We start from the raw sequence: 27,847 nt of genomic DNA, 5'->3' as shown, positions 1-27,847 counted from the left end.
TGGTTTCTGGGATACAGGAGGGGCCAAAAGAAGGGATTAAGAGGAATAGGATTTAGGTCCCTAAATAATCACTTCAGGATGGGAATTCTGGCCCAAATGAAATTGTTTCAATGTGCCTGCCAGTGAAATGTCCCTGTGCAGAGCAGGTGTGACTGTTGGTGCCACAACAATACCACTTCCCTCCCAGGGCTTTCCCAGGGATACCTCTGTGAATTCTCCCCTGGCAAGGTCAGCGGCAGGCCATCAGAGAGCTGCAGGAAGGCTTACCCCAGCTAATGGCAGCAAAACACAGGAGTCGGGCGATATTCCAGTCACATCCCCAAGCCCTTGGACTGGAGCAGAGTCCTACAGCGCTGCCCTGGGGGTCAGAAAAACATGTCCATAAACCCCTCAGTACTTCACAGCAGGCAGGTCCAGGCATATTTGACACACTGAGCTGAAACAGATACTGTTGGACACACCTGGCTGGCACAGACGCAATCTCTGATTAGTTCATATTCACAATGCAGATAAAACGCAAAATCTCAAAGGGCAAGAGCTGCCAGCGTCCACAGGGGAAGAAGGAACAGCTGGAATTTTAGGCAAGTGATTTGATTTAGCAACATCATCTCCACAACAGGTTGTTAATGAACGTCCTGGAGAACGTGACTATGAGTGTGAGATGTTGTTGGTCAGTGTCATGAGTTCAGCTCAGAGGATGGAGGCAGTTTTTGTCCATAAATTAGATAAACAGCTGAGCATCTCAGTCAATCAGAGCAATATTCAGGTGTAATAGAGTTATATTAGAATTAGAAAAAATGGTAACCTCCCATGGGTCTAAACCTGAAATGCTGCAAGCTGCACCATCATGACCCTCCTCTCCCTGGGCTTCAGAGGATGGGATCCAGCATCAGCCTGAATGTCTACACAGCTGTGTGTAGGGCCATAGTGTGAGTTCTGCGAACCTGAGTCTGTAGACCTGGGCTGTGAAACGCACTGCTGTGTATTTAAAACACAGTGCAGATATACCCTCTGGCATCTTACCAACAGGGGCTGAGCCCAGCCTTGCCCAGAGATCTGGGGGAAAGGAGGGGTGTGGTCTGAGCCAGTTAAGTTAGGGTGGTGGTGTGGCAAGGGTTGTAGTGTTGGCTGCTCCTCTCATCCAGGTCTCAGCTTCCCGGGGTTGGCTGGCCTGAGAGGCTCCATGTTGTCTTTTGGCTGGCAAGGAGGCTTTGAATGAGGCTGTCTATGGTAGCCCATCACCACTTTCCCAACCAATCCTCATGCTGGGGTTGCTGCTATTCCACCGTCTGTGCACCAGCTCTTCCCAGTGATGCCCACAAAGCCCGGCTGTACCAGCCGCCTGGCTGGAATTGGGGGGCACAGGGAGCCATTGGCTAGCATTCAGTGAAGTCATTAATGTAGGAGTTCTAGAGGGAAGGCAGAAAGGAAGGGAAGGGAAAAGCAGGGGAAGAGTGCCCCCCCATGCAGTTTTTAACTTTTAGCTCTGCTTCCCAGGTTGGGATCTCCAGCTGATGTGCAGGGGATATTAATGGGTTTGCTGGGGGAGAGAGAGCTGCCCAGCTCAGGTGACTGAGTGAAATCCCAGTTGCACAGCAATGGGGGTGGGGGCTCTCCTTATCAGCTCAGGACTGGGCTGTGGGGTGGGGGGGCCTCTCCCTGGCCACTCAGGGCTGGGCAGTGCAGGGGAGGATCTCTTCCTGGCCATTCAGTGCTGGATGGTGGGGGCTCCCCTGGCAGCTCAGGGCTCGGTGTGGGTGGGTGGGGGTGGGGCTCTCCTTGTCAGCTTAGGGCTGGGTAATGGAGCGGGGGCTTCCCTGGCAGCTCAGAGCTGGGGTGGGGGAGCTCCCATGGCTGCTCAGGGCCGGGCAGCAGGGCTGGGGGGGGCTCTCTCTGGCTACTCAGGGCTGGGTGTTGGGGGCTCCCCTGGCAGACCAGGGCTGGGTGGGAGTGTGTGGGGGGCTCTCCTTGGCAGCTCAGGGCTGGGCAGTGGGGGCCGGGGATCCTCTGCTCACTCAGAGCTGGAGGGGGCGCTCCTCTGGGTATGTCAGGGCTGGACAGCGAGGGGGGACTCTCCTGACAGCTCAGGGCTGGGCAGCTGGGTGGGGGGCCTCCTCTGACAGCTCAGGGCTGGGCAGTGGGGCTCTGCTGGTTGAAGCTGGGTGGTCTCATTTCAATTAATATTGGAAAGTTGAGCATAGGAGATAACTCAACCCTCCTCACCACCTAGAGTTTCCTTCTGCACAGGTCTGTGAGGCACTGTCAGGGCATCGTCTCTGTTGCCCATGCAGGGTCTTGCTCTGGGGGCCATTTGGGGTCTCTGTTCCTGGCACTGTCCCCTGTACCCACACTCAGAGGCGTCTGGGGCAGAGGGTGAGGGCTGTCGCTAAGGAGCCAGCTTGTAGCTCTCCCTTGTGAGCAGCAGCTCCTCTGCCTGCCTCACTCTTTCCTCAACACTGCACAGGTGAAGCTAACCATGTCCCCAGGTAGAAGAAAGTGCTAGACCTACCATCTCCAGTGCCGACCTGCCAGCCTCCACTCTCCTCCCCTCTCGCTCAATCCTTGGACCAGAGACGACTTAAGCCGTCCCTCTGCTTGGCTGTGTGTTGCAGCACTTCCTTTCACGTGTGCAGAACCTCACTGCATCCCTTTCCTATTCCTCCCCCCACATCGAGTCACAGCTTCAAGAGTCATTGGGCCAGAGAGAGAGTGACTGTGAAGCCTGGTGGGTAGGGACTGACCTGGGAGGTGGGAAATCCAGGGCCCAGTCCCCCTGCTCCAGTGATTTGGTATTGATCCAGAATACAACAGCTGAAACTGAGGGATCCTCCATCAGAATAGCCCTTAGCCCAGTGGTTAGGAAACCTCTCCTGAGAGGTGGGAGACCCCTGTGCAAATCCTTTCTCCACTGCAGGCAAATGGGGGAATTGAACTTGGGGTTCCCACAGGCCAGCTGAGTGTGCTAACCCGTGGGCTAGAAGCCATATAGTGGACACCATCACCTCCTTCTCTGGCAGCCAGACTCTGATGGGACCTGCTCCAGTAGGTGGCCTCTGAGCGTGCATACTGGATCGGGCCCTGCATGCAAGTCAGATGGGGCCTGTCTTCTCCCGATTCACAGATCGCACTGGGGTTTAGGCAGGAGCTAAGTACCCAGGTGCCTAGAGGGAGGCAGCAGGGCACATGCCTTGAGGCACAAACTTAGGTGTGGAGGGAACTTTTCCCTGAAAACGTAGGTGCCAAATGAGTTTAGGTGCCTACGTGGGCCAGTGGGAGTTTTGTGGATCTCAGTGAAGCCTTAAACTGAGACTTAGGCACCTAAACCCCAGACCTAGGCGCTTAAGTCTGGTGTTTAGGTGCCTGTGATATTCTTGGGGTACCCAGGACTGTGAGTCACCCTCTAGCCAGAGGGAGCCTTGCTGTGGTGGCTGGGGTCAGCTCCCTAATCCCACCAGCCCATCAAGCACTCTCCTACGGGTTAGGCCAGCCCTGTCTGCCTCACAGGTGCCCCCCAGTCCCTTTGAATCATTCCCCTGTGATATCCAGCCCCTGATTCTGGCTACTCCCAGAAAGCCCAGATCCCCTGTCCCCAAAGGAACAACATATCCCACTTTACCAGTTTCATCTTAAATCATTGCTCCTGTAAACCACACAGCACTTGTAGTGAAACAAGAGAAGGTTTATTTAAGAGGGAATTCCACTAGAAACAAGAGAGCAGTTGAAACCAGTGGTTACAATACAAAACCAAACCATAAAATGCAAACTAGGGCCACACTTATCAATAGTTCTCTTTCCTAGCTGGCAAAATACCTCCCCCCCTCCCCCCGCAAAAGTGCAGTCTGTTGCAGAATTGGCTAGTGTCACAGGAACCAGGATCCAAACGTTCATGAAACACCCCCATTCAGCAAGATGTCTCCTCAATGAATGGATTCAGGGGGCCTCTCCCCTTCAATGTTATACTGAAAAGTCTTTTGTCTCTATTCCCAGGCAGGGCAATCCCTTGTCTGTTGTAATGTTTCTTTTTTACTTCCAAGTGGTTTCGATTGTTTGCAGTTGTCTCTGAGGGTTTGCCATTGAAAGTCTTGGGATGGAGCAAGACTATACAACTTAGCCTGGCATTACATCACCAGCTAACCAGGGAGAGGTGACAGCCATCACTAAGGCACATTACCCCCTTGGGGACTAACTTTTACTCTGAGGCCAAGCAAACTGTCACTATAGTTACATTATTCCTTAAATATTACTTTACCCACATCTCACAATGATTCTGAGCCTTGACAAGTTACGAGCTTTCTGTAGATACCTTACATGTTACCCCTTATGGATAAATACCCTGCAATACATGATTGGTATAGTGAGTTTGTCAGGTCTGAGATGAAAGTTGTTTGCAAAGAACAAGGGCCCCTTTGCCAAGGGGCCTGAGTGTCACAGCATCTAAGTACCTTTGTGAGTCCCTAGTCCCAAGGCCTCTATACAGTGGGATGTGGGAGCGGAGTGGGGTGGGGGGGAAGGCCAGCCCCTGCACAGCCATCTAGAGTGTGCAGATCCCGGCACAAGTGGAGAAGAGGGGCTGCACTTCTGATTCCCCCTCTCTACGTGCAATGGGGCAGGGAGTGGGAGGATCTATGGCTAGGACCCCAAGTGCCAGCCAGTAGGACAGGCTGGATGGAAACTCAGCCCTTATCTTCAAGGCGCTCCATGGCCTGGGCCCAGGGACGAGACCGTGGGTGACAGCTCTGCTGCTCTGGCCCAGTGGACTCTCTCTGTCACCAGGGTAAAGCTCAGCTGTGCAAGAGACAGAATTTACTCGGCGGCTGGCCCCAGACAGTGGAACGAGCTCCCCACAAAACTCAGACCTGTCCCAAATGTCCCCATTCCCGCTGCAAGGACCAGGAGCCTGGGTTGGACTTGCTTTCTCTACTGGAAACACAGAGCAGTGTGTGTAACTATCTACGTACAAAACCTTACCAAAACAAGACACGCCCTCCACATGCTTTTGCCACATGGAGAGCATGAGAGAACAAACACCACATGACAGATGTCAGTCCCAGTCCTTAATTCCCAACTGGATGCTGCATGGATGCTTCAGAGATGAGTGCAGTATAAGAACCTGCCTAGACTAAGTGACACCTTGAGATGGGGTGAAGTAGCCTCTTGGCTCCAGAAACAGAGTCTCTCAAATCCCTTCAGAATACAGGCTGCCCCTTCCAGTCCATCATGGGCCCACCCATCCATGCCAGGATCACAGTGATCCAGCCCCGTTCTCCCAGAACCCTACCAGATGAAGGACTGTGCCTGGCTCACCTGAGTGACTTAGCACCTTAGTCACTGATGTCCATGGGGACCCAGAGCAGACCCAGGCTCCCAGTGTCTCAGTCACTTTTGGCATTGGGACCCAGCTTCCTCTGTCTTGTTGACAGGCTAAAAACATCGTCCCAGAAGGTGGGAGTGAGAGAAAGCACCAAGCCAGAGCACAGTGGGGCAAGACTAGAAATGCTTAAGCAGACCCACAACAGCTATCCCTGGCACACTGGCTGCGATACGTTAAATTGAACGGACAAAATGAAATATGTCTGAGCTAGTCTAGTGGACAGAGCATAGGACTGGACTCAGGAGACCTGGGCTAGGCTGCAGAGGGATCTTGGGCAAGTCCCTGTTAGTATACAGGTTTGTTTGTCAGCCTGAGATAGAAGTTTGGGTTTGACTTTTTGATACTCTTATATCTAATATGTGTGAAGAACAATGAACAAAGACACTGTGTGTTGCATTTCCCACAACCAGATGGGGCTTTTAGTACAATGAGAAAAGATAAATGATGGAGCTAAAGTGTTATGGGGCATGGTGGGAGTGTAATATATGAACATACACTGAAAGGCTGCCTGGCTCCTTTCTCAAGCCAAGGTCAAGCAACCAGTTAGGTGGGGCAAGGAGGGATGGGGGTGGGAGGCATAAGAAACACTAAAAGGCCAAAGAAATGCCTAGCCTTGGCCAGAGCACAACCTCACTCCTCCCCCCTCCCATGGGATACAAAAGAGGTGGGACGAAGACCCTAGACTCACAACCCTCCGAAACGGAACACGACCATAAGTAGTAAGGGGTGGGGCCGAGGGCATGCACTGCAGGTATATTTGGGCCTGCTAATGAGGAAGAGGTGGGGAATGGGAAATGGGAATAGGGAATGGGGAACAGGGATACAGGCAAGCCTCTGCGGCATCAGAGCTGGGAAGGGGGACATGGGGTAAACACTCTGCAGCGTCAGAGCTGGGAAAGGGGACATGGGGTAAATGCTCTGCGGCATCAGAGCTGGGAACTGAACACTGGGGAAGAGACTCTGTTGGTGTATAGAGCTATGGATATGTTTGCTTGGAACTAACCCCAATAAACATCACATTGCCTGCACTTCTTGTCTTCTGCTTTCTGTCTGTGTGACAAGAACTCAGAAAAAGGGTGAAGGGAAAGTGCTCTAACAGTCCCTTCCTCTCCCAGTGCTTCAGCTGCTGAATCTGTAAAATAGGAATAAGGACACTGAGCTCCTTTGCACAGCTCCTGGAGATTATCTGGTGGAAAACACTGTATAAAAGCCAGGTGTTATTACTCTAGGAGACTGGAGCCTAATCAGATGCTGACTTAACAGAGCAGTCTCCCAGAATGGAAAGCATTGTCTGATATTGTGCTAATTACAGGCGTGTTCATTTTTTAGGATGGGTTAGATAACTATTGTCTTGTACTTGTGAGGAATGGGATATGTGGGTGTCCTTTTCTCCCCCTTCCCACAGCCATTAGAATGAAGGGTTCATGGTAGGACAGTGAATACATTTCCTCAAGTTTTCCAATTTCCTCTTTTTTCTCTCATTAAACCTTCAAAACTAGGTCCCATTGTCTCTGTCTCATCTAGGATTGCTCTGTATTCTGTTGGAGTCTTTTGTTCTGTCCTGCTTCCAGGTGAAATAGCCCTGGAGGGATTTTTTTTTTGTCAGGAATTACTCTGCCCACTTCCAACCAAAAGCAAAATAAGAACATCCTTAGCTACACACATTTCTGATTCCAAAGAATTGCCCTTGGCTCCAGAATAATGAATACCAGACAAAAGGAGGAACCTGCAGTGCAGTCCAGTAAAAACTAAGAGGCACTTGGCCAATGTAAATCAAACCTAGATTTGTGTGCTAGATGGTTATCTTCCCTTTGCAAAGTGTCTTAGGTAGAATTGTACATTTTAGTGGAGTAAATATACACCAGTGGGGCCGGCCTGAGAGGCTGTGTTAATTCCCAGTAATTTGGTGGCATCAAATGCATAGGGAGTGTGGGATTAAAAGAAGGAAAGAAATGCAAGTATTGTTTGGCAGGCCGCAAAGCCAACATGGCAGTTGTTCAGGTAGTTTTCTGTGTGCAGAAAGAATAGCATATATGGCAGGCAACCAGCTTGGTTTAACAGTGAAATCTTCAGTGATCTTAAACTCAAAAAGGAAGCTTACAAGAAGTGGAAATTTGGACAGAGCTCCAGTATGAAACCGCAGAAAAACCTGAGAATCTCTGGATTAAGTTTAGAAGTGTGAGCAACAAGGGTGATGTCATGGTGGATTCGGAGGTGGTGGAATCTCCATCCTTCGAGGTTTTTAAGGCCCAACTTGTGAAAGCCCTGGCTGGCATGATTTAGTTGGTGTTGGTCCTGCTTTGACTAGATGACCTCCTGACGTCTCTTCCAACCCTAATCTTCTATGATTCTTCTATGATTCTGTGAGTCAAAGAAAACAAAGCTGACGATCACACAGTCAGGGCTATACTTGAAAGAAGTTTCCACACATCAGACTCTCTGACTCCCCAATCAATGAGGCAAATAGTAAATAGTGTAAATAGTGCCTGGCTCAGGGCAGTCAAAGGAGAGAGTGACTGGGCACAAGTCGGTTGTGCTGCTAGAAGTGTCACTGTACTGTGTCAAGTTTTACTATATAGTCTGCAGTCAGTCAGGAAGTAAGGGGGAAATGGAAACAGGGAATGGGGGTGGGGAATTGGAATCATGTTTTGCTAAGGGGGGGGAATGGGAACAGGGACACAGGTGTAAGGCTCTGTGGTGTCAGAGCTGGGAAGGGGGACACTAAGGAAGGAAACTGAAATCATGCTTGCTGGAAGTTCACCCCAATAAACATCGAATTGTTTGCACCTTTGGACTTCGGGTATTGTTGCTCTCTGTTCATGCGAGAAGGACCAGGGAAGTAAGCGGGTGAAGGAATAAGCCTCCTAACAATGCTGTCAGTAGGCAGCATAGAGGAGACTTGCCTTTAAGTGCCGCCTGTCCGATGTCATAGGTGGAGCTGGGTGAATAACTGACTTTTCAGTTTGGCAGCCGTTTTGGGAGGGGGGCAGGGAAGTTTCGGTAGAACGAATCCAAAATTTTTCAGAATTTTTGGCAAATCAAAAACTCCATTTTGACCCAAATCATTTAATTTTTGAGCATTTTTGAAGAGCTAGAGTCACAGACTGGCAGAGGAGGCGGCGCCTCCCTTGTAACCTTTAGCCCACTGTTTAGGACTACTGCTCTGTGATATCAGAGATCCAGGTTCAAATTGCAACTCTGGAATAAGGTGTAGAAGTGGGGTCTTCCGCATCCCAGGTGAGTGCCCTAAGCAATGGGCTGTAGAGTCATTATTGCTCCCTTTACCCAGTGACTATTCAAGCATTTTATGCAAAGTGAACAGCCTCAGCTACTCATCCCAGAATAGCCACTAGCCCAGGCCCTGGGCCCTGGCTCTGATCCAGATCCAGAGCAACAATTCAAACCTGTGTCTACAACATCCCCAGCAATAGTCCTAGGCCCAGGCTGTTTGGTTTAGGCAAGGAATAGGCCATCTGGAAGATGCTGGTTGTGGACAGGGAAGGTAGAAATCTTTGTGAGGGAATTTCAGGAATGGTTTGGCCCACAGCTGCCATTATCCATCTGTCCAAAGTAGCAATGACCCCTGGGGTCAGGAAGCGGATCAGTCTAGCCCCGTGTCCTTGGACAGACGAGCAGTGAACGGGTTTTGGAGGGAGCTTGTCTATTGAGTCCTGTTCTGGATGTTCCTGCTGAGAGGGCTTCTGGAGTAAGGGCTACCCTGGGAACCAGAGCGGGAGAGAAGCCCTGAAGGTGCTGCTTGACCATGTACCAGGCCTGCATCCCTTTGTCCAGTGAAGGGAGGGACTTATCTCATTGGTGTCCTGTCCCAAGAGCAGCTTTCCAAAAGGGGGTCCACCTTCACAGAGGCCATCAGATTTTTGGTGATCACTCAGTGCTTAAGGACTTTGCAAGAGCTCTGCTCTATTCTGTGTCCGGTTCCAACTGTCTGTGTCTAAGAACAAGAGCTGCACATGGCTCCGCCCAGACTGGGAAGCTCAGCCCTTGAAGGTGCAGTCCTTAACAGGACAATCAGTGTGACAGTCTGCCTTCCAGGACTGGCTACCACTTCCCTGAGAGCAAAAGGTAGGGAGTGCAGCGAGACAGCTGAGCCATGGCTGGTGCTGGAACCGTAGTATCCTTAGGCTTCTGGCTTCAGCAATGCGCCTGTCCATTCCAGAACTGCACGGTGAGGAGCGATCAGCACTGATGTTCTGAGGGCTACCGGAGGCACGTTCTCAAGAGGTGATTTTACCTCTGTATTTGGCCCTGGTGCAACCGCTGCTGGAATCCTGTGTCCAGTTCTGGTGCCCAAGGATGCTGATAAATTGGAGAGGGTTCAGAACTACCAGAATGATCCAATGATTGGAAAACCTGCCTCATAAGGAGAGACTCCAGGAGCTCAATCTGTTTAGCTGAACAAAAAGGTTAAGAGGTGACTTGATCACAGTCTATAACTACCTGGGGAACAAATATTTAATAATGGGCTCTGCAGACTAGCAGAGGAAGGTAGAACATGATCCAATGGCTGCCAGCTGAAGCTAGACAAATTCAGACTTGGAAATAAGGTGTACATTTTTAACAGTGAGGGTAATTAATCTTGGGACCAATCTACCAAAAGTTGTGGTGGATTCTCCATCACTGGCAATTTTAAAATCAAGATTGGATGTTTTCCTAACAGATCTGCTGTAGGAATTATAGTGGGGCAGTTCTCTGGCCTGTGTGCTACTGGAGGTCAGACTAAATGATTACAATGGTCCCTTCTGGCCTTGGGATCTATGAATCTACCAAGAACCAGCATTTGAAATTAAGCTGGAAGCCTGATCTGCAAATACCTGGTTCCCAGGGCCAGACAGTTGACTGCATCTGAGGATGCAGTGAGGGAGGCGGACCGGTCAGAAAGCTCCAGGATCCTGAGCTGCCCAGTCTTGGCACAAGTTAGCGTTGCAAGAAAACCACTTTCACCTGTGCCGCTGGCATAGGATCCAATGCCAGAGGAGAGTCAAGCATAAGTCTCTTCTGGGACACTGCCAACTCTCATGCACCACTCTAAACTCCACTCCCCGCTTGGGATGCCCCCAGTTCCTCTCCTCCCCCTATACTAGGTAGGCCGGGGGGATCTGGCATAGGGGGTGCTATGCCAGCTCTGCACAGGGGAGGCCTCTGCCTGTTTTGGACAGCTGGAAGCCCACTTGTGCCACACAGTGGTAAAGTGGCTGCAGTAGAGCAGACCATCCATCCCCACTTCACCGCAAGAACGTGTGTCCCGTTGTCCGATTTGGGTGCTCCTTGCAGAGGGGCTGGTGTCAGTCTCTGAGCTGGGCAGGGACAGGCTCCCCTGACTTTAGCCACAGTGCTTTTTCAATCCAGCCTAGTAAAACATCAAACGCAGCAGGGCTGGGGATCCCCCAGCAGCCCAGCAAGGTGCCCAAACCCAGCAAATCTTCACAGGAGCCAACTGCCCAGCTTCCTTGGGAAATCCCAGCCCTTACCTGCCCCCAGGCTGGAGAACAGCCAGAGAGCAGCCCAGCCATTAGCAGCTGCTCTCATTTCTGCCCATCTCTGGAACGGTGCCCAGAGCTGAGCAAGCAGCACGCTGGAGACACTCCAGTGCCGGGAAAACGGGTCAGCTGCTACCATCTTGGCCAGCTCCTGGGGTTAAACCAGGGACCTCCATGTGCTGCTACTGGTTAGCCAAAGAGTCTGGCTCCGTGGCTGTGGCTGTGGCTGGCAAAGTCTCCCTCCCTGAGGCATGCCAACCTGAACATAAAGAGCCCTGGGAGCTGGGTTTCAGGGGCAGCTCTGCAAAGATAGGGAGGTCTTGTGCAAGCAGGAGGAAAGGGCCTCAGAAAAGCACAGCATGTGTCTTCTAGTGAAAGGAGGGTGGAGCTGGCAGGATTGAGCAATCCACCGGGAGGCAATAACTCATGTGACTTGCTCAACTGGAAATGGCTTTGCCACTGCGGCCTTCAACTTCCTGCACAGGGTCGAAGGGCCACTTCCCGCTGCACTCTGCTTGATCTGCCCGGGGGCCGGGCAGTGTACTCTTAGTGAACAGCAGTGGGGTGGAGTGGGGGCAGTGGGAGATGACTGGCACCTGGCTGAAGACAGGAACTGGGATATGCTTCTTTGCCGGCTGAATGGGTGAAGCGGAGCTGTCATTAGTCGACTGTCAAATCCCTTCCTTCAGCTCCGCTGCTCAGCCCATTTTACTGGCAGATGCTGCTATAGCTGCAGAGGTCAGCAGAGTGACAGTTCTACAGCTAAAACAACGAGAAGTCCTTGTGGCACCGTAGAGACTAACAAATTTATTTTGTGGGCTAGACCCCACTTCACCAGATGCATGGAATGGAAAATACAGTAGCAGGTATATATACATAGTACACGAAAAGATGGGAGTGGCCTTACCAAGTGCGAGGTCAATCTAACGAGACAATGCAATTAACAGTAGAATACCAAGGGCGGAAAAATCACTTTTGTAGTGGTAATGAGGGTGGCCCATTTCAAACAGTTGACAGGAAGGTGTGAGTAACAGTAGGGGGAAATTAGTTACATTATATTCAGTATATAGCTATTCATATTAATTATGTGGGTGTTCATATTATCAAATAAGGGTTTTGAGGGTGTTGTAGTAAATGTGGGTATTTACATATTAACTTAGATAAAAGAGTGTGATGTGATTAACTCAGGGCTTACTCGACAATTGGGTTGAGGGGAACAAGTACCGCAATAAAGAAGCCTGTTTACCCAATCTGCCTCTGGGTCCTCCTGCTCATTCTAACAAGAATCACAGAAGATTAGGGTTGGAAGAGACTTCAGGAGGTCATCTAGTCCAACTCCCTGCTCAGAGCAGGATCAACCTCAACCCCAGCCAGGGCTTTGTCAAGCCGGGCCTTAAAAACCGCTAAGGATGGAGATTCCACCACCTCAGTAACCCAATACAGTGCTTCACCACCCTCCTAGTGAAATAGTTTTTCCTAATATCCAACCTAGACCTCCCCCACTGCAACCTGAGACCATTGCTCCTTGTTCTGTCATCTGCCACCACTGAGAACAACCTAGCTTCATCCTCTTTGGAACCCCCTTCAGGTAGTTGATAAACAGAGGCTATCCGTGCTGAAACAATCCTATATAGATCTGACCGTTTCATTTCACTGGCCATTCAGAGAACTATGTACACACAGGCTCAAGGATTGTAAGGCCAAGTTTAGGGCTATTAAAATGTAGGGGGTCATGCTTTAGTACTGGCCTGAATGATCATTACCGGAGCTCACACACACATGCATTCAGCCAACCAGAAGAAGGCCAACATCTGTGCAGTTATGGACACAGGGCCTAATTCAGCTCTGCTCTGAGCTGGCACACCGCGCCTGCTGTCATATTGCAGCACACTCACATCTGGATAGATGCATGCTGGGTTCTGCTCCAGGGTCTGCCCCTAACCTGCTGTGTGACCTTGTGGAAGTCACTTCACCTCCATTTCCCTGCCCATAGAATGTGGGCGATGCTCACCTACCTCCGCGGGCAGTGCTGACGGGAGGGAGGCACAGACCTGCAAGCCATTATTACTCGTGCATGCTGATGTCAGATGTCAGCATTTGCGTTTGAGATCCCTCATCCCTCCCACAACATGTGTCTGACCTGAGCTGCACAAGCCAGGGAGGGTGGAGAATGACCCTGGAAAAGGGCAGAGTCCTTTGGCTCCGTAGCACTGAAGGACTGTGCTGCACCAGGGAACAGCCTGCCCTGCACCATGCTCCCAGTGGGCTTGGTGTGCAGTGCAGAGGTGGAGTCCTGCCCCAGCTGTTAGCACCTAAGCTGCAGACAGCAACAAGCATCGCAAGGGGCTAGTAAGTGCAGCAAGGTACAATCCACAGGACATTACCGCAACGGCCACAGGATTCCTGCAGCTCCTTCTTACTGCCCTGGGCGGGGTGCTGTGGCCCCACACCTTGCCCAGCTGAAAATCTGGAGTGCAGCTGTCGCCAGAGTGACCTTCCCAACACATGGTGGCCAGTTCTGTGCATTGCACTGAGGAACGGAGGGAGTTAGATTATTCCAACATCAACGAGTTTCAGCTCTTCCCCAAAGGGCAAAAGTGTTGGGAGAACACAGGGCTCAGGGAAAGGCTGCCCCGGCTTGTCTTCTGTGGCCTTGTGCCAAAAGAGTGACTCTCAGGGTGGCTTGGTTCCTGTGTGGTTTTCTGAAGCCCATTACACAACAGAGGAAGCATGTGCCCTGTAGGCTGTAGCCTCTGCCCTGCTGGCTGCATGCCCTAGCCAGCTTCAATCAGCCAGCACTCCAGGGAGAGCCACACAGGTGCTGTCTGGGGAGAAAGAGGAAGCACAGGCCACCCCACTAGTACCCCTGAGCCACTACTCAGTGGTAGCAGTGTTGGGAAGGGGGCACATAAGCATGCTCTGTTTACTTCTCTCTGGCAGTTACTGTCCTCAGTGGGAGCAGCTAGAGCCACCTGTGTGGCTCTCCCTGGAGTGCTGTCAGGGTGGGGTTCCTGTGTGGTTTTCTGAAGCCCATTACACAACAGAGGAAGCATGTGCCCTGTAGGCTGTAGCCTCTGCCCTGCTGGCTGCATGCCCTAGCCAGCTTCAATCAGCCAGCACTCCAGGGAGAGCCACACAGGTGGCCTGTGCTTCCTCTTTCTCCCCGGACAGCACCTGTGTGGCTCTCCCTGGAGTGCTGGCTGATTGAAGCTGGCTAGGGCATGCAGCCAGCAGGGCAGAGGCTACAGCCTACAGGGCACATGCTTCCTCTGTTGTGTAATGGGCTTCAGAAAACCACACAGGAACCCCACCCTGACAGCACTCCAGGGAGAGCCACACAGGTGGCTCTAGCTGCTCCCACTGAGGACAGTAACTGCCAGAGAGAAGTAAACAGAGCATGCTTATGTGCCCCCTTCCCAACACTGCTACCACTGAGTAGTGGCTCAGGGGTACTAGTGGGGTGGCCTGTGCTTCCTCTTTCTCCCCAGACAGCACCTGTGTGGCTCTCCCTGGAGTGCTGGCTGATTGAAGCTGGCTAGGGCATGCAGCCAGCAGGGCAGAGGCTACAGCCTACAGGGCACATGCTTCCTCTGTTGTGTAATGGGCTTCAGAAAACCACACAGGAACCAAGCCACCCTGAGAGTCACTCTTTTGGCACAAGGCCACAGAAGACAAGCCGGGGCAGCCTTTCCCTGAGCCCTGTGTTCTCCCAACACTTTTGCCCTTTGGGGAAGAGCTGAAACTCGTTGATGTTGGAATAATCTAACTCCCTCCATTCCTCAGTGCAATGCACAGAACTGGCCACCATGTGTTGGGAAGGTCACTCTGGCGACAGCTGCACTCCAGATTTTCAGCTGGGCAAGGTGTGGGGCCACAGCACCCCGCCCAGGGCAGTAAGAAGGAGCTGCAGGAATCCTGTGGCCGTTGCGGTAATGTCCTGTGGATTGTACCTTGCTGCACTTACTAGCCCCTTGCGATGCTTGTTGCTGTCTGCAGCTTAGGTGCTAACAGCTGGGGCAGGACTCCACCTCTGCACTGCACACCAAGCCCACTGGGAGCATGGTGCAGGGCAGGCTGTTCCCTGGTGCAGCACGTCCTTCAGTGCTACGGAGCCAAAGGACTCTGCCCTTTTCCAGGGTCATTCTCCACCCTCCCTGGCTTGTGCAGCTCAGGTCAGACACATGTTGTGGGAGGGATGAGGGATCTCAAACGCAAATGCTGACATCTGACATCAGCATGCACGAGTAATAATGGCTTGCAGGTCTGTGCCTCCCTCCCGTCAGCACTGCCCGCGGAGGTAGGTGAGCATCGCCCACATTCTATGGGCAGGGAAATGGAGGTGAAGTGACTTCCACAAGGTCACACAGCAGGTTAGGGGCAGACCCTGGAGCAGAACCCAGCATGCATCTATCCAGATGTGAGTGTGCTGCAATATGACAGCAGGCGCGGTGTGCCAGCTCAGAGCAGAGCTGAATTAGGCCCTGTGTCCATAACTGCACAGATGTTGGCCTTCTTCTGGTTGGCTGAATGCATGTGCGTGTGAGCTCCGGTAATGATCATTCAGGCCAGTACTAAAGAATGACCCCCTACATTTTAATAGCCCTAAACTTGGCCTTACAATCCTTGAGCCTGTGTGTACATAGTTCTCTGAATGGCCAGTGAAATGAAACGGTCAGATCTATATAGGATTGTTTCAGCACGGATAGCCTCTGTTTATCAACTACCTGAAGGGGGTTCCAAAGAGGATGAAGCTAGGTTGTTCTCAGTGGTGGCAGATGACAGAACAAGGAGCAATGGTCTCAGGTTGCAGTGGGGGAGGTCTAGGTTGGATATTAGGAAAAACTATTTCACTAGGAGGGTGGTGAAGCACTGTATTGGGTTACTGAGGTGGTGGAATCTCCATCCTTAGCGGTTTTTAAGGCCCGGCTTGACAAAGCCCTGGCTGGGGTTGAGGTTGATCCTGCTCTGAGCAGGGAGTTGGACTAGATGACCTCCTGAAGTCTCTTCCAACCCTAATCTTCTGTGATTCTTGTTAGAATGAGCAGGAGGACCCAGAGGCAGATTGGGTAAACAGGCTTCTTTATTGCGGTACTTGTTCCCCTCAACCCAATTGTCGAGTAAGCCCTGAGTTAATCACATCACACTCTTTTATCTAAGTTAATATGTAAATACCCACATTTACTACAACACCCTCAAAACCCTTATTTGATAATATGAACACCCACATAATTAATATGAATAGCTATATACTGAATATAATGTAACTAATTTCCCCCTACTGTTACTCACACCTTCCTGTCAACTGTTTGAAATGGGCCACCCTCATTACCACTACAAAAGTGATTTTTCCGCCCTTGGTATTCTACTGTTAATTGCATTGTCTCGTTAGATTGACCTCGCACTTGGTAAGGCAACTCCCATCTTTTCGTGTACTATGTATATATACCTGCTACTGTATTTTCCATTCCATGCATCTGGTGAAGTGGGGTCTAGCCCACAAAATAAATTTGTTAGTCTCTACGGTGCCACAAGGACTTCTCGTTGTTTTAGCTGTAGAACTGTCACTCTGCTGACCTCTGCAGCTATAGCAGCATCTGCCAGTAAAATGGGCTGAGCAGCGGAGCTGAAGGAAGGGATTTGACAGTCGACTAATGACAGCTCCGCTTCACCCATTCAGCCGGCAAAGAAGCATATCCCAGTTCCTGTCTTCAGCCAGGTGCCAGTCATCTCCCACTGCCCCCACTCCACCCCACTGCTGTTCACTAAGAGTACACTGCCCGGCCCCCGGGCAGATCAAGCAGAGTGCAGCGGGAAGTGCCCCTTCGACCCTGTGCAGGAAGTTGAAGGCCGCAGTGGCAAAGCCATTTCCAGTTGAGCAAATCACATGAGTTATTGCCTCCCGGTGGATTGCTCAATCCTGCCAGCTCCACCCTCCTTTCACTAGAAGACACATGCTGTGCTTTTCTGAGGCCCTTTCCTCCTGCTTGCACAAGACCTCCCTATCTTTGCAGAGCTGCCCCTGAAACCCAGCTCCCAGGGCTCTTTATGTTCAGGTTGGCATGCCTCAGGGAGGGAGACTTTGCCAGCCACAGCCACAGCCACGGAGCCAGACTCTTTGGCTAACCAGTAGCAGCACATGGAGGTCCCTGGTTTAACCCCAGGAGCTGGCCAAGATGGTAGCAGCTGACCCGTTTTCCCGGCACTGGAGTGTCTCCAGCGTGCTGCTTGCTCAGCTCTGGGCACCGTTCCAGAGATGGGCAGAAATGAGAGCAGCTGCTAATGGCTGGGCTGCTCTCTGGCTGTTCTCCAGCCTGGGGGCAGGTAAGGGCTGGGATTTCCCAAGAAAGCTGGGCAGTTGGCTCCTGTGAAGATTTGCTGGGTTTGGGCACCTTGCTGGGCTGCTGGGGGATCCCCAGCCCTGCTGCGTTTGATGTTTTACTAGGCTGGATTGAAAAAGCACTGTGGCTAAAGTCAGGGGAGCCTGTCCCTGCCCAGCTCAGAGACTGACACCAGCCCCTCTGCAAGGAGCACCCAAATCGGACAACGGGACACACGTTCTTGCGGTGAAGTGGGGATGGATGGTCTGCTCTACTGCAGCCACTTTACCACTGTGTGGCACAAGTGGGCTTCCAGCTGTCCAAAACAGGCAGAGGCCTCCCCTGTGCAGAGCTGGCATAGCACCCCCTATGCCAGATCCCCCCGGCCTACCTAGTATAGGGGGAGGAGAGGAACTGGGGGCATCCCAAGCGGGGAGTGGAGTTTAGAGTGGTGCATGAGAGTTGGCAGTGTCCCAGAAGAGACTTATGCTTGACTCTCCTCTGGCATTGGATCCTATGCCAGCGGCACAGGTGAAAGTGGTTTTCTTGCAACGCTAACTTGTGCCAAGACTGGGCAGCTCAGGATCCTGGAGCTTTCTGACCGGTCCGCCTCCCTCACTGCATCCTCAGATGCAGTCAACTGTCTGGCCCTGGGAACCAGGTATTTGCAGATCAGGCTTCCAGCTTAATTTCAAATGCTGGTTCTTGGTAGATTCATAGATCCCAAGGCCAGAAGGGACCATTGTAATCATTTAGTCTGACCTCCAGTAGCACACAGGCCAGAGAACTGCCCCACTATAATTCCTACAGCAGATCTGTTAGGAAAACATCCAATCTTGATTTTAAAATTGCCAGTGATGGAGAATCCACCACAACTTTTGGTAGATTGGTCCCAAGATTAATTACCCTCACTGTTAAAAATGTACACCTTATTTCCAAGTCTGAATTTGTCTAGCTTCAGCTGGCAGCCATTGGATCATGTTCTACCTTCCTCTGCTAGTCTGCAGAGCCCATTATTAAATATTTGTTCCCCAGGTAGTTATAGACTGTGATCAAGTCACCTCTTAACCTTTTTGTTCAGCTAAACAGATTGAGCTCCTGGAGTCTCTCCTTATGAGGCAGGTTTTCCAATCATTGGATCATTCTGGTAGTTCTGAACCCTCTCCAATTTATCAGCATCCTTGGGCACCAGAACTGGACACAGGATTCCAGCAGCGGTTGCACCAGGGCCAAATACAGAGGTAAAATCACCTCTTGAGAACGTGCCTCCGGTAGCCCTCAGAACATCAGTGCTGATCGCTCCTCACCGTGCAGTTCTGGAATGGACAGGCGCATTGCTGAAGCCAGAAGCCTAAGGATACTACGGTTCCAGCACCAGCCATGGCTCAGCTGTCTCGCTGCACTCCCTACCTTTTGCTCTCAGGGAAGTGGTAGCCAGTCCTGGAAGGCAGACTGTCACACTGATTGTCCTGTTAAGGACTGCACCTTCAAGGGCTGAGCTTCCCAGTCTGGGCGGAGCCATGTGCAGCTCTTGTTCTTAGACACAGACAGTTGGAACCGGACACAGAATAGAGCAGAGCTCTTGCAAAGTCCTTAAGCACTGAGTGATCACCAAAAATCTGATGGCCTCTGTGAAGGTGGACCCCCTTTTGGAAAGCTGCTCTTGGGACAGGACACCAATGAGATAAGTCCCTCCCTTCACTGGACAAAGGGATGCAGGCCTGGTACATGGTCAAGCAGCACCTTCAGGGCTTCTCTCCCGCTCTGGTTCCCAGGGTAGCCCTTACTCCAGAAGCCCTCTCAGCAGGAACATCCAGAACAGGACTCAATAGACAAGCTCCCTCCAAAACCCGTTCACTGCTCGTCTGTCCAAGGACACGGGGCTAGACTGATCCGCTTCCTGACCCCAGGGGTCATTGCTACTTTGGACAGATGGATAATGGCAGCTGTGGGCCAAACCATTCCTGAAATTCCCTCACAAAGATTTCTACCTTCCCTGTCCACAACCAGCATCTTCCAGATGGCCTATTCCTTGCCTAAACCAAACAGCCTGGGCCTAGGACTATTGCTGGGGATGTTGTAGACACAGGTTTGAATTGTTGCTCTGGATCTGGATCAGAGCCAGGGCCCAGGGCCTGGGCTAGTGGCTATTCTGGGATGAGTAGCTGAGGCTGTTCACTTTGCATAAAATGCTTGAATAGTCACTGGGTAAAGGGAGCAATAATGACTCTACAGCCCATTGCTTAGGGCACTCACCTGGGATGCGGAAGACCCCACTTCTACACCTTATTCCAGAGTTGCAATTTGAACCTGGATCTCTGATATCACAGAGCAGTAGTCCTAAACAGTGGGCTAAAGGTTACAAGGGAGGCGCCGCCTCCTCTGCCAGTCTGTGACTCTAGCTCTTCAAAAATGCTCAAAAATTAAATGATTTGGGTCAAAATGGAGTTTTTGATTTGCCAAAAATTCTGAAAAATTTTGGATTCGTTCTACCGAAACTTCCCTGCCCCCCTCCCAAAACGGCTGCCAAACTGAAAAGTCAGTTATTCACCCAGCTCCACCTATGACATCGGACAGGCGGCACTTAAAGGCAAGTCTCCTCTATGCTGCCTACTGACAGCATTGTTAGGAGGCTTATTCCTTCACCCGCTTACTTCCCTGGTCCTTCTCGCATGAACAGAGAGCAACAATACCCGAAGTCCAAAGGTGCAAACAATTCGATGTTTATTGGGGTGAACTTCCAGCAAGCATGATTTCAGTTTCCTTCCTTAGTGTCCCCCTTCCCAGCTCTGACACCACAGAGCCTTACACCTGTGTCCCTGTTCCCATTCCCCCCCCTTAGCAAAACATGATTCCAATTCCCCACCCCCATTCCCTGTTTCCATTTCCCCCTTACTTCCTGACTGACTGCAGACTATATAGTAAAACTTGACACAGTACAGTGACACTTCTAGCAGCACAACCGACTTGTGCCCAGTCACTCTCTCCTTTGACTGCCCTGAGCCAGGCACTATTTACACTATTTACTATTTGCCTCATTGATTGGGGAGTCAGAGAGTCTGATGTGTGGAAACTTCTTTCAAGTATAGCCCTGACTGTGTGATCGTCAGCTTTGTTTTCTTTGACTCACAGAATCATAGAAGAATCATAGAAGATTAGGGTTGGAAGAGACGTCAGGAGGTCATCTAGTCAAAGCAGGACCAACACCAACTAAATCATGCCAGCCAGGGCTTTCACAAGTTGGGCCTTAAAAACCTCGAAGGATGGAGATTCCACCACCTCCCTAGGTAACCCATTCCAGTACTTCACCATCCTCCTAGTGAAAAAGTTTTTCCTAACATGCAAGCTAAACCTCCCCCACTGCAATTTGAGACCATTACTCCTTGTTCTGTCATCTGCTACCGCTGGGAACAGTCTAGATCCATCCTCTTTGGAACCCCGCTTCAGGTAGTTGAAAGCAGCTATGAAATCCCCTCTCATTTTTCTCTTCTGCAGACTAAACAATCCCAGTTCCCTCAGCCTCACCTCAAAAGTCATGTGCTCCAGCCCCCTAATCATTTTTGTTGCCCTTCGCTGGACTCTTTCCAATTTTTTCACATCCTTCTTGTAGTGTGGGGACCAAAACTGGACACAGTACTCCAAATGAGGCCTCACCAATGTCGAATAGAGGGGAATAATTAAGTCCCTCGATCTGCTGGCAATGCCCCTACTTATACAGCCCAAAATGCCGTTAGCCTTCTTGGCAACAAGGGCACACTGTTGACTCAGATCCAGCTTCTCATCCACTGTAAGTCCTTTTCTGCAGAACTGCTGCCTAGCCACTCGATCCCTAGTCTGTAGCAGTGCATGGGATTCTTCTGTCCTAAGTGCAGGACCCTGCACTTGTCCTCATTGAACCCCATCAGATTTCTTTTGGCCCAATCCTCTAATTTCTCTAGGTCCCTCTGTATCCTATCCCTACCCTCCAGCATATCTACCAGTCCTCCCAGTTTAGTGTCATCTGCAAACTTGCTGAGGGTGCAGTCCACGCCATCCTCCAGATCATTAATGAAGATATTGAACAAAACCGGCCCCAGGACTGACCCTTGGGGCACTCCACTTGATACCGGCTGCCAACTAGACATGGAGCCATTGATCACTACCCATTGAGCTCGACGATCTAGCCAGCTTTCTATCCACCTTACAGTCCATTCATCCAGCCCATACTTCTTTAACTTGCTGGCAAGAATACTGTGGGAGACAGTGTCAAAAGCTTTGCTAAAGTCAAGGAATAACACGTCCACTGCTTTCCCCTCATCCACAGAGCCAGTTATCTCATCATAGAAGGCAATTAGGTTAGTCAGGCATGACTTGCCCTTGGTGAATCCATGCTGACTGTTCCTGATCACTTCCCTCTCCTCCAAGTGCTTCAAAATTGATTCCTTGAGGACCTGCTCCATGAATTTTCCAGGGACTGAGGTGAGACTGTCTGACCTGTAGTTCCCCAGATCCTCCTTCTTCCCTTTTTAAAAGATGGGCACTACATTAGCCTTTTTCCAATCTACGAAATCCTTGCTGATCTTAAACACAAAAAGGAAGCTTACAGAAAGTGGAAGATAGGACAAATGACCAGGGAGGAGAATAAAATATTGCTCAGGCATGCAGGAGTGAAATCAGGAAGGCCAAATCACACCTGGAGTTGCAGCTAGCAAGAGATGTTAAGAGTAACAAGAAGGGTTTCTTCAGGTATGTTAGCAACAAGGAGAAAGTCAAGGGAAGTGTGGGCCCCTTACTGAATGAGGGAGGCAAACTAGTGACAGAGGATGTGGAAAAAGCTAATGTACTCAATGCTTTTTTTGCCTCTGTCTTCACAAATAAGGTCAGCTCCCAGACTGCTGCACTGGGCAGCACAGCATGAGGAGGAGGTGACCAGCCCTCTGTGGAGAAAGAAGTGGTTCAGGACTATTTAGAAAAGCTGGACAAGCACAAGTCCATGGGGCCGGATGCGCTGCATCCGAGAGTGCTAAAGGAATTGGCGGATGTGATTGCAGAGCCATTGGCCATTATCTTTGAAAACTCATGGCGATCGGGGGAGATCAAAGTCTGCTTTTCGGAAGTCCAGGGTCCGTATTCTGCTGCTCTCCTTTCTTCCTTGTGTCAGGATCCTGAACTCGACCATCTCATGGTCACTGCCTTCCAGGTTCCACTTTTGCTTCCTCTACTAATTCTTCTCAGTTTGTGAGCAGCAGGTCGAGAAGAGCTCTGCCCCTTGTTGGTTCCTCCAGCACTTGCATCCACTTTTGCTTCCCCTACTAATTCTTCTCAGTTTGTGAGCAGCAGGTCGAGAACAGCTGTGCCCCTTGTTGGTTCCTCCAGTACTTGCACCAGGAAATTGTCCCCTACACTTTCCAAAAACTTCCTGGATTGTCTGTGCACTGCTGTATTGCTCTCCCAGCAGATATCAGGGTGATTGAAGTCTCCCATGAGAACTAGGACCTGTGATCTAGTAACTTCTGTTAGTTGCTGGAAGAAAGTCTGGTCCACCTCATCCCCCTGGTCTGGTGGTCTGTAGCAGACTCCCACCACGACATCACCCTTATTGCTCACACTTCTAAACTTAATCCAGAGACTCTCAGGTTTTTGTGCAGTTTCATAGCGGAGCTCTGAGCAGTCATACTGCTCTCTTACATACAATGCAACTCCCCTACCTTTTCTGCCCTGCCTGTCCTTCCTGAACAGTTTATATCCATCCATCACAGTTCTCCAGTTATGTGAGTTATCCCACCAAGTCTCTGTTATTCCAATCACATCATAATTCCTTGACTGTGCCAGGACTTCCAGTTCTCCCTGCTTGTTTCCCAGGCTTCTTGCATTTGTGTATAGGCACTTAAGATAACTCGCTGATTGTCCCGCTTTCTCAGTATGAGGCAGGAGTCCTCCCCTCTTGCGCTCTCCTGCTTGTGCTTCCTCCCGGTATCCCATTTCCCCACTTACCTCAGGGCTTTGGGTTTTTGAGTTTTTAGATTTGCCGAGGCTTCCCTTCTTCCCATACACTGAACGGCGGGACACTTGAGCTGGTGGCCCTGGCTGCGGTTAGCCCGATGGCTTGGTCCACTGCTCATGCTAAGGGGAGAGAGAGAAAGCAGGTCATAAAAGGGGTAAGCCGCTGAATTTACAAGTATGGCTTTCGGGGAAAGGCTAAGGCAGCACATAACCTTAAGTACCCCATGAATATGATCAATAATACAATTAATATAATAATACAATTAATTAAAATACTATAACATGAGTAATATGACCAAGAAGTGAATGAGTGTCCATTAGGTCTGTCTGAAGGCACAGCTACATTAGTCCAAGTACAGTTAGCAGGCAGTTTAGTAGCTAGTTGGAAGGCATTCATTCCTCGAAGGGCCTGCATTTCCAAGACCTGCGTTCAGCATTGCTTGGCCCAAAGGTGTGTTCATGTGCTCTTGTCCATATCATATCAGTAGTCTCCCCTGATAACTGCTTGGAGAGCAATATAGCAGTGCACAGACAATCCAGGAAGTTTTTGGAAAGCATAGGGGACAATTTCCTGGTGCAAGTGCTGGAGGAACCAACTAGGGGCAGAGCTCTTCTTGACCTGCTGCTCACAAACTGGGAAGAATTAGTAGGGGAAGCAAAAGTGGATGGGAGCCTGGGAGGCAGTGACCATGAGATGGTCGAGTTCAGGATCCTGACACAAGGAAGAAAGGAAAGCAGCAGAATACGGACCCTGGACTTCCGAAAAGCAGACTTTGACTCCCTCAGGGAACTGATGGGCAGGATCCCCTGGGAGAATAACATGAGGGGGAAAGGAGTCCAGGAGAGCTGGCTGTATTTTAAAGAATCCTTATTGAGGTTACAGGGACAAACCATCCCGATGTGTAGAAAGAATAGTAAATATGGCAGGTGACCAGCTTGGCTTAACAGTGAAATCCTTGCTGATCTTGAACACAAAAAAGAAGCTTACAAGAAGTGGAAGATTGGACAAATGACCAGGGAAGAGTATAAAAATATTGCTCGGGCATGCAGGAGTGAAATCAGGAAGGCCAAATCACACCTGGAGTTGCAGCTAGCAAGAGAAGTTAAAGTAACAAGAAGGGTTTCTTCAGGTATGTTAGCAACAAGAAGAAAGTCAAGGAAAGTGTGGGCCCCTTACTGAATGAGGGAGACAACCTAGTGACAGAGGATGTGGAAAAAGCTAATGGACTCAATGCTTTTTTTGCCTCTGTCTTCACGAACAAGGTCAGCTCCCAGACTACTGCACTGGGCAGCACAGCATGGGGAGGAGGTGACCAGCCCTCTGTGGAGAAAGAAGTGGTTCGGGACTATTTAGAAAAGCTGGACGAGCACAAGTCCATGGGGCCGGATGTGATGCATCCGAGAGTGTTAAAGGAGTTGGCGGATGTGATTGCAGAGCCATCTGCCATTATCTTTGAAAACTCATGGCGATCCAGGGAAGTCCCAGACGACTGGAAAAAGGCTAATGTAGTGCCCATCTTTAAAAAAGGGAAGAAGGAGGATCCTGGGAACTACAGGCCAGTCAGCCTCACCTCAGTCCCTGGAAAAATTATGGAGCAGGTCCTCAAGGAATCAATTCTGAAGCACTTAGAGGAGAGGAAAGTGATCAGGAACAGTCAGCATGGATTCACCAAGGGCAAGTCATGCCTGACTAACCTAATTGCCTTCTATGACGAGATAACTGGCTTTGTGGATGAGGGGAAAGCGGTGGACGTGTTGTTCCTTGACTTTAGCAAAGCTTTTGACACTGTCTCCCATAGTATTCTTGCTAGCAAGTTAAAGAAGTATGGGCTGGATGAATGGACTATAAGGTGGATAGAAAGTTGGCTAGATTGTCGGGCTCAATGGGTAGTGATCAATGGCTCCATGTCCAGTTGGCCACCGGTATCAAGTGGAGCGCCTCAAGGGTCGGTCCTGGGGCCGGTTTTGTTCAATATCTTCATAAATGATCTGAAGGATGGTGTGGATTGCACCCTCAGCAAGTTTGCAGATGACACTAAACTGGGAGGAAAGGTAGATATGCTGGAGGGTAGGGATAGGATACAGAGGGACCTAGAGAAATTAGAGGATTGGGCCAAAAGAAATCTGATGAGGTTCAAGGACAAGTGCAGAGTCCTGCACTTAGGACGGAAGAATCCCATGCACTGCTACAGACTAGGGACCAAATGGCTCGGCAGCAGTTCTGCAGAAAAGGACCTAGGGGTTACAGTGGACGAGAAGCTGGATCTGAGTCAACAGTGTGCCCTTGTTGCCAAGAAGGCCAATGGCATTTTGGGATGTATAAGTAGGGGCGTTGCCAGCAGATCGAGAGACGTGATCATTCCCCTCTATTTGACATTGATGAGGCCTCATCTGGAATACTGTGTCCAGTTTTGGGCCCCACACTACAAGAAGGATGTGGAAAAATTGGAAAGAGTCCAGCAGAGGGCAACAAAAATGCTTTGGGGACTGGAACACATGAGATATGAGGAGAGGCTGAGGGAACTGGGATTGTTTAGTCTGCGGAAGAGAAGAATGAGGGGGGATTTGATAGCTGCTTTCAACTACCTGAAAGGGGGTTCCAAAGAGAATGGATCTAGACTGTTCTCAGTGGTACAAGATGATAGAACAAGGAGTAATGGTCTCAAGTTGCAGTGGGGGAGGTTTAGGTTGGATATTAGGAAAAACTTTTTCACTAGGAGGGTGGTGAAACACTGGAATGGGTTACCTAGGGAGGTGGTGGAATCTCCTTCCTTAGATATTTTTGAGGTCAGGCTTGACAAAGCCCTGGCTGGGATGATTTAGTTGGGGATTGGTCCTGCTTTGAGCAGGGGGTTGGACTAGATGACCTCCTGAGGTCCCTTCCAACCCTGATATTCTATGATTCTATATCATGAGTCCATTGAATATTCACAGAGAAATGGGGTATTGTCCAAACCAGCTCAACCACTTGGTATGGAATTGGGTAATACACTGGTTCAATTGTTCACAGCAATGACTTCCATAGGTCCATTTATGCACCAAAGTCCCAATGGCAGCATGTAGTTGTGTGTAATTGTGCCAGATGCTGGTGCACTTGTACTCCCAAGTGGTATATTACAGAATTATACACACTTCCAGCAGAACACTACATACACATTACACCTAATCATTCATTCCTGGCACAGGCCATTGGGTGTGCTCCTTTATGGCCATCAAATAGGGGCACATTTAAATATTTAATTTGGAGAAACAATTACTTAACTGAACTATTATTTTACACCACTGAATTTTTCCTATTTATTCCCTAGGGCAGTGGTTCCCAAACTTGTTCCGCCGCTTGTGCAGGGAAAGCCCCCTGCCGGGCTGGGCCAGTTTGTTTACCTGCTGCATCCACAGGTTCAGCCGATCGCAGCTCCCAGTGGCTGCGGTTCACTGCTCCAGGCCAATAGGAGCTGCTGCAAGTGGCGTGGGCTGAGGGACGTACTGGCCACCACTTCCAGCAGCTCCCATTGGCCTGGAGCAGCGAACTGCAGCCACTGGGAGCCGTGATCGGCCGAACCTGCGGATGCGGCAGGTAAACAAACTGGCCCGGCCCGCCAGGGGCTTTCCCTGCACACGCGGCGGAACAAGTTTGGGAACCACTGCCCTAGTGGTTTCCACTGAGCTCCTCTCTTTCTTATTATTCGCATAGGGCTCATGGGGACCACCTTAGTTGCTGTCTTATTCCAAGGTACCATTGCAACTATTACCCAGATGCTAGCCCCCTAGCTGAGCATTTTGCATTCCCATACACACCTTTCCCCCCCAAGTTAGCCTTTTGAAGCCATCCCCCACCCATGTCACAAGGTTCCCTGTTCATTGAGTTAACCGCAGGTTCACCTCTGCTGCCCTTTTCCATTGCATTGCAATTGCAGATAGTTGCGGTCATAAATATAAAGGGAAGGGTAAACCCCTTTAAAACCCCTCCTGGCCAGAAGAAAAATCCTCTCACCTGTAAAGGGTTAAGAAGCTAAAGGTAACCTCGCTGGCACCTGACCAAAATGACCAATGAGGAGACAAGATACTTTCAAAAGCTGGGAGGAGGGAGAAAAACAAAGGGTCTGTGTCTGTCTGTGTGATGCTTTTGCTGGGGACAGAACAGGAATGGAGTCTTAGAATTTAGTAAGTAATCTAGCTAGGTATGTGTTAGATTATGATTTCTTTAAATGGCTGAGAAAATAGCTGTGCTGAACAGAATGAATATTCCTGTCTGTGTGTCTTTTTTGTAACTTAAGAGGATTCTCTATGTTTTGAATCTAATTACCCTGTAAGGTATTTACCATCCTGATTTTACAGAGATGATTCTTTTTTACTTCTACTAGAAGTCTTCTTGTAAGGAAACTGAATGCTTTTTCATTGTTCTAAGATCCAAGGGTTTGGGTCTGTGGTCACCTATGCAAATTGGTGAGGATTTTTACCAAACCTTCCCCAGGAAGTGGGGTGCAAGGGTTGGGAGGATTTTGGGGGGAAAGATGTGTCCAAACTACGTTTCCCAGTAAACCCAGTTAGAGTTTGGTGGTGGCAGTGGAGATCCAGGGACAAAGGATAAAATTAATTTGTACCTTGGGGAAGTTTTAACCTAAGCTGGTAAAAGTAAGCTTAGGAGGTTTTCATGCAGGTCCCCACATCTGTACCCTAGA

General features: G+C 50.2%; 1 protein-coding gene and 1 long non-coding RNA gene across 17 annotated transcripts in view; both read right to left on the bottom strand.

The window, feature by feature from the left end:
* LOC102944278 (P-selectin) overlaps positions 1-2,642 on the bottom strand; it is a 48,298-nt gene extending 45,656 nt beyond the window's left edge. For 14 of the 16 annotated variants that reach the window (XM_037906845.2, XM_043552950.1, XM_043552949.1 and 11 more), the window contains exons 1-2: positions 2,510-2,641; positions 268-358 (exon numbers count right to left, since the gene is read on the bottom strand). In XM_037906845.2, coding sequence (XP_037762773.1) covers positions 268-358; positions 2,510-2,512 — 94 coding nt within the window. In that variant the 5' untranslated portion in view covers positions 2,513-2,641. Of the gene's footprint in view, positions 1-267; positions 359-2,509 lie in introns of all 16 variants that reach the window. The other 2 variants (XM_043552963.1, XM_043552952.1) reach the window with 2 other exon arrangements.
* A 1,016-nt stretch (positions 2,643-3,658) lies between these two features.
* On the bottom strand, positions 3,659-23,720 carry LOC119566934. The gene is made up of 2 exons (XR_005226523.2): positions 23,160-23,720; positions 3,659-6,503 (listed from the first exon to the last, which is right to left on the bottom strand). It is a non-coding gene; the product is annotated as an uncharacterized LOC119566934 (long non-coding RNA).
* Between the last annotated feature and the right edge of the window lie 4,127 nt (positions 23,721-27,847).

Source organism: Chelonia mydas, chromosome 8, assembly GCF_015237465.2.
Source record: "Chelonia mydas isolate rCheMyd1 chromosome 8, rCheMyd1.pri.v2, whole genome shotgun sequence".
Lineage (NCBI taxonomy): Eukaryota > Metazoa > Chordata > Testudines > Cheloniidae > Chelonia > Chelonia mydas.
The sequence above is the reverse complement of the archived record's forward strand: the minus strand, read 5'-3'. Positions and strand labels throughout refer to the sequence as shown.